This window comes from Convolutriloba macropyga, chromosome 15, assembly GCF_964194025.1.
Source record: "Convolutriloba macropyga chromosome 15, txConMacr16.3, whole genome shotgun sequence".
NCBI lineage: Eukaryota > Metazoa > Xenacoelomorpha > Acoela > Convolutidae > Convolutriloba > Convolutriloba macropyga.
The window spans coordinates 38212976-38218975 of NC_134482.1; the positions used below are offsets into that span (position 1 = coordinate 38212976).

The 6000-nt window shown below is 33.6% G+C and overlaps 2 protein-coding genes across 2 annotated transcripts in view; one reads left to right on the forward strand and one right to left on the reverse strand.

Moving 5' to 3' along the window:
• Nucleotides 1-6000, reverse strand: part of LOC142353939 (ras-related protein Rab-18-B-like) — a 476381-nt gene that overhangs the window by 109703 nt on the left and 360678 nt on the right. The gene's annotated exons all lie outside the window — the stretch shown is intronic.
• Nucleotides 5025-6000, forward strand: part of LOC142354179 (chymotrypsin-like) — an 8980-nt gene continuing 8004 nt past the window's right edge. Inside the window, exon 1 of the mRNA XM_075406438.1 lies at nt 5025-5055. Coding sequence (XP_075262553.1) covers nt 5025-5055 — 31 coding nt within the window. The remainder of the gene's footprint in view (nt 5056-6000) is intronic.

Sequence of the window (6000 nt, forward strand, 5' to 3'; positions counted from 1 at the left end):
GTAACGGCTGCTCTCCTATAAAACTCAAGGAAAACTTTACACACCCCAGTTTGTTTTAGCGGTTTCAAACCTGTCCGGATATTGTGTTTTGCATTTAACTTTTGTGAACTGTATCTTCCGCCATATATGTGCTTTGCATAAAGTTACTCTTATTTAGGAACTTTGTTTCTCAGAGAGAAAGTTTTGAAAACATTAAAGTTAATTCTCTTTTCACAAGTCAAACCAAAGTCAAAACTGTACAATCACTAATAAGATCTACAGAAACAAGACACGATCTTAAGCGGACAAGTAATTTACCGCTTAAGAAAATGTGCTTCAATACGCACTGTATGTCAGTTTAATGAGACAAAATTAACGAGCTTCAACTGATTTTTGGTAGTTTTTCAAGCTCTATTTATACTGCTGTATATGTCAAAATTGCATCTCAGATTAGTTGTAGAGCACTATGTCCTAAGATTCTATGAATACACTGAGTTCGGGGTTCGGGATGCCGTATACGGTGCCCTGCACTCTCTGAATTGGTATGAAAATCGCAAACTTCATCGAATATGGCTTACCAAGTTGGGTCTCTTGCTCCGTTTGAGCTAAATTCATCTGATTTTGAACACTTGAATACGTAGCAATAATAGCGTAGTTCGAGTTTGGGTTTCATTTTAATTTCATGTATGACGATTGAGTACTAATAATAGTTGCTAAGTATAAATGTTGATCAAAATGAACAAATCCGTATGGCTTCGATAGAATGTAGCTTTGAATTTCGCTCTTCCTGCTATTCTAGCTTTAATGCCTGAAATGGCCTAGAAGCGCAATTGACTTTGGATGATAAATTAGTAAGCTCAGCCACAACAAAAATTAATAACGCTTAGCAAACAGATACGAAAAATTTTGAGGAAACAAAAAACTTTTGTCCTAGGAATGCTTTAGTGCACGTCTCCAACTTTCGCTAATTTGTGGAATGATCAACTTTTTTATGTTTCGATTGAAAAAAGAAATAGCCAAGTCTTGAAAATATATAGGCATATCAAAGAGAAATAAGTTCAAAAAATCATCGGAAGCAATTACTCCTAGAAATTTATCTGAATTATAGCGAAAGATTTTAATATTTGGGTTTCTTCATGTGTTTGTGAAATCGTTATGAGGAATTTTAAAAGAAAATGGTCAAGTTTATGAAAAGGTTCAGCCAAAGATATTTTATCGAAATGACGCCGCGTTTAGTCGTGTCAGACTTCTGAGCAATTGATGATTAAAATCAATATCCTGACTTCAGGCTAAAAGATTAAAATTAAAAGAAAATATACGAAACTTAAAATAGATTGGCTTCCAAAAAATAGATGCATAAAATTGCGTCAAAAACATACAACTCTTGATAGTTTTTTTAATTATTTAACTCAAAAATTTAATTCAAAACAGTAAAAACTCAAGATCATACAATTACAGGTTACTTTCTTCAACTAATTATGATTACAATAAGATTGAAACTAAGTGTTAAATTGAGAATGGAGAAATAGTTGGAAATTTCAGATTGCTTGAAATTTAATAAAACCACAAGTCCTGTAGAAAATTTAAAAATTGTCAGCAAATTGAATAGTTATAAAGCTCCATTTTGACAAAATTGTACAACTTAATTTCAACATAGAAGGATTCATGGTTGAAAACAACTGCACGTTGTGCAGTCCACTAAAGAAAAAAAATGCGATTTATGCTAATGTGTTTGACATATTTTAAACATCAAACAGTACAAGTGAGTTCAACCACCGAAATGATCTGTTTTCTCAATTTCGCTAAAATACCCGCTTCAAGATAAGACAGCTTCAAAAACAGCTTCAGAGCATAAAAATCAGTTTAAGAGCATCAAATATAATCAACGTACAAAAATCAGCAAAAAAAAAACAAAATTAATTAGTGAAATGTAATTTTTGAAGGTCAGTGCTAATTTGGGACGTTGGGTGAGACAACAAATACCTCGAAAGTGACGTTCCCTAAGTTTTTTAAGATTTTTTAGCTTACAAAAAAAATGATCAATTTAGAGAGAGAACGCAATAGCATTTTCTTCGACGACGAAATCTCAAAATCAAGGAAAAACATTTCGAAAACTGTAATATGGCGAAAAAATGGTTATTGTTTTGTTGCATAACCAACATGTGTGAGGCTGGTATTTGGATTTTGAAAATAACCAGTCATGTTTATGGAAAACTTCAGCCCAATTGTTTGTGGAGTGGAAGTTGCGACAAACGTCTTAACAATTGAGTATAAACGCATTTTGTTGAAAATATGCTATAAACTGTAAAAACGGAAGACACTTATTTTTTTGTTTTTGCACATCGACTTTTTTTCAAAACATTTGATGAACTGGAATACGCCAATGAAAACATTAAAATGCTGACAGGTTCCTTTATGATGCATATCGAACAAATTTATTCAAAACTGGAAAAGTCCAGGGTCATACGACCACACAGTACCTCGCTCAACTAATTGTAGTTATAAAAAAATTGGCGAATAAAAAGAATTGCTATAATTTTACATTTTGACAAATTGCTACAAGTAAATATCAAAATGAAATGTTTTTTTTGTTGAAAACAATCGTACGCAGTGCAATCTACAGAAGAAGAAAGTTACCATTTATGCCCTAGAATTTGACAATTTTTAGGTCTCCAGAAATCTAATTGCGCTCCATCAAAAAGTTATTGTAGTTTTAGAGCTGCCAAATATGAACGAATAACTAACCTGGCACATCGACTACGTATTCTAAAGCGTAAATAGCAACTACATTACCACCCAACAAACAAATTAATGGGAACTTAGGCCAACAATATATTAACGTCTGAGCGTTGAAACTCTTTTGAATAAACATTTTAAGCCCAAACATAGGACTGCATTATCCAGAATCTTAAACTAGAACAAGAACTACATTTCCGTAGGCGCCGCAAAAATTGCTCAAACTGACTTTTGCAACCGAGGGAAAATAGTGAGAGCAAGGCAGATGGATCAGAACAATAGATTCACCTACAAAATATTACCATCAGGGTTCTTCTCACAGAGACATCCCACTAACACTTTATTGTTTCTTCCTCTCTCTCTCTCTCTCTCTCTCTCTCTCTCTCTCTCTCTCTCTCTTGCGACCGCATGAGAATTACGTTTACGCTTAGTATAACAAAATTTTTTACATATGAGCTTTTATATACTTTCTATTAAACGAGTCCAAATCTAGGCCTGGATTATCCAGGACGCCTTCTAAACTTGGACAAAAACCATATTAACGTAGGCGCCGAAAAACTGCTCCAATTCTCGGCTCTTAAATAGACTTTTGCAACTGAGGGTAACTAAAAGGAGCAAAGCAGCTGGATCAGAAGAATAATTTCACCTACAAATTTCAGGGTTCTCTGGTTTTAAAGAACAGAATTAGAAGAAATCTGGCAAATACTCGTTGATGAAACAGGCTAAAAGGCTCGCGTTTTTTCTTTTAAAAAAAGAAAAACAATATCAGTTCTTTGAGATAAGCGAATTTCGTTTTCTTAATTTCGCGTTCAGTAGCGAAATTAATAAACATTTTCACTACTAACGTGTGCGTGATTTTCCAATCCTATCGTCCCAAATCGTCAATGAAAATATCAAAGAAAGAAGCGGAATGAGATTGACTATTGTTCCAAACCACGGCTGCATACAACAGCCTTTTCTTCATTTCTGATTTTAAAGGGCTCATCTCCTCTATTTCAAATTAGAGAGCTAATCATAAGGGGGCAATTACTTCAAGCAGACAACTCTCGCCGAATATTCACCGCGCAGTATAAAAGTATTACTCTTATAAAGGTATTCCAAAGCAGCTGAATACGATTCTTCTTGTAATCAGTAAGCTAATGAATTTATATTCATTCTTTTAATAATTAACACTCTTAGATCCCAATCCTTTTTTAAAATGAGATTTATAGCACAAATAGGTCTTAGACAGATATCTGTGCTTTGGATTGGTTTTATCGTTTGTCAGGTTCGACAGTTAAATATTAAGAGATCCCGTATTGTGTGATTTGTAGCAACCCGGCATAATTTGTAGCAAACCGGCATAAAAAAAATCCCAACAGTTTCAGAGATTTTCATCACCCATCTTTACGGCATTCAACCATCTACAACAAAATGTCGTTCATAAAGCTGAATTTCATGTTTGCCTATCAAAGGGTAAAGAACAGATTTTTGCGGCCAAGTTTGTGTTTCATAGCTTTTACGCAGTTGTGAGATTATCTACTTGTTTTGCACAAAGGAAGAAGAAATGCCATTTTTTCAAATCCATCCAAATCCGGAGAAGTTTTTTTTGTTGGAGTTGTATTCAAAAAGGCGATTGAAACAGAAATTTTGTTTGTTCTGAAATATGTTATGAAACGTCTTTAATGACATCGCGAGAAATACCTGAACAAATATAAAATGTAGAAATTGGGTACGCAGCGATCGTTTAGGATGTTAAAATGATGTGGGGTGCAAACAAACAAAATGAAGATAAAAAATGAGTTCTAAAGAAAGTAAAACAACTTCTAAGTTTCCTTGAAGAACATAATCTATTTCACGAAAAAAGAAAGCAAATCATCTTTTTTGTTGTGGAGTTTTTCTTTAAGAAATGAGCAGTTAGCAGCTGATAGAACAGCAGCTTCTTTACAAATAATGTTATTTTTTGACAAGAGTGCCTTAGTGTGCTACGGGTGGCTGTTTTGAAAATATTATGCAAGTGTTTTAGAGATGTCTTGTAAGCTTACGCAACATCTTGCAAGATTTTGAACGATATAGCCAAGAATCATTGTCGGATATGAAAGAATCTTCCAACATAACCCTCAAAATAAAAGAAGAAGTATCTGCTAAGATAAGCTTTTGGTTGCTGCAATGGTCTTGCAAGATAAGCTTTGAACTCTTACAAGACCACTTAAAAGACCATTTGGTTAGACGTCCAAAAAACTGGTCGTAGCTTTATCGACGTCCATACTTTTAGCTTCTTTAGTGTTTTATAGTGAATTAGGGTGATTACTCTGTTCATCAACTAAATAATGTATAACATAAACAACTTCAGCGGGAGAGGTTTGATGCGCGTAAAAAGAATCGCGTTGAATGCACTGATTTTTTGAGACAAAAACAATGGCATTTGTAGCATGATTTTAAGGAAAAACAAAAACGGTTCTGAAAAAATGTCATAGAAGATCTTTTAAGAAGGCAAATATTTTGACACCCAAAGAACCTATCTGCTTGCGCTGGTCTCAATTTGTCTGTTCTGTTGAATAAAAGAACTTTAGAGGAAAATTAATAATTTAATACCAAATTTTGTGTATATTTTGAATTAATTGAGACTGGTTGATTTTCTTGGCTTAATTAATGACGGGGCCTCACAATAAAATAATAAATTGTTCCTGAATAGAATGGACATTTGTTTGCAATACATATGATATAAATAATGTAACATAATATTAAATCGACTCGACGGGTCATCAATAGGTCCAAGACGTCCCAGTCAAGTGATGACCAGTACCATTTCTTGGATCAATAGTGTAAATGAGTGGCATATCATAGCATGGGAAAATAGGGGGAAAACCTCAAAACGTAAATCTAAATTTGGTGAGATCTTCATGGATCAATTTTAGCTGAAGTAATCCATGAAAAAATTGAATAATTTTGGCAAAACTTTGCAATTTTGGCCAACCTTGTATTTTTATGGGATAGAAAACTAAAAAAATCACACGGCCGTTTTTGTTGCCCATTTTTTTTTGAAAAGGACCTGTTCAAAGCTTACTTGACAAAAAGTAAGACTTATTATAATATTCAAACATTTATAATTGTCGTTCTCGTGAGTTAGGATAGAATATCTGACATTGCAAAGAAACCAATCTTATCAAAAATTATGCTAATTTTAGCCTACATTAACTCAAATATTTTCATCCAAAAAGTCTCCTAATAGTCGACATTGAATTTCCAAAAACTGTTGAAGTAGTTTATCTACGCTTTCAACTTATCCGCCGGTTGAGCGAATAA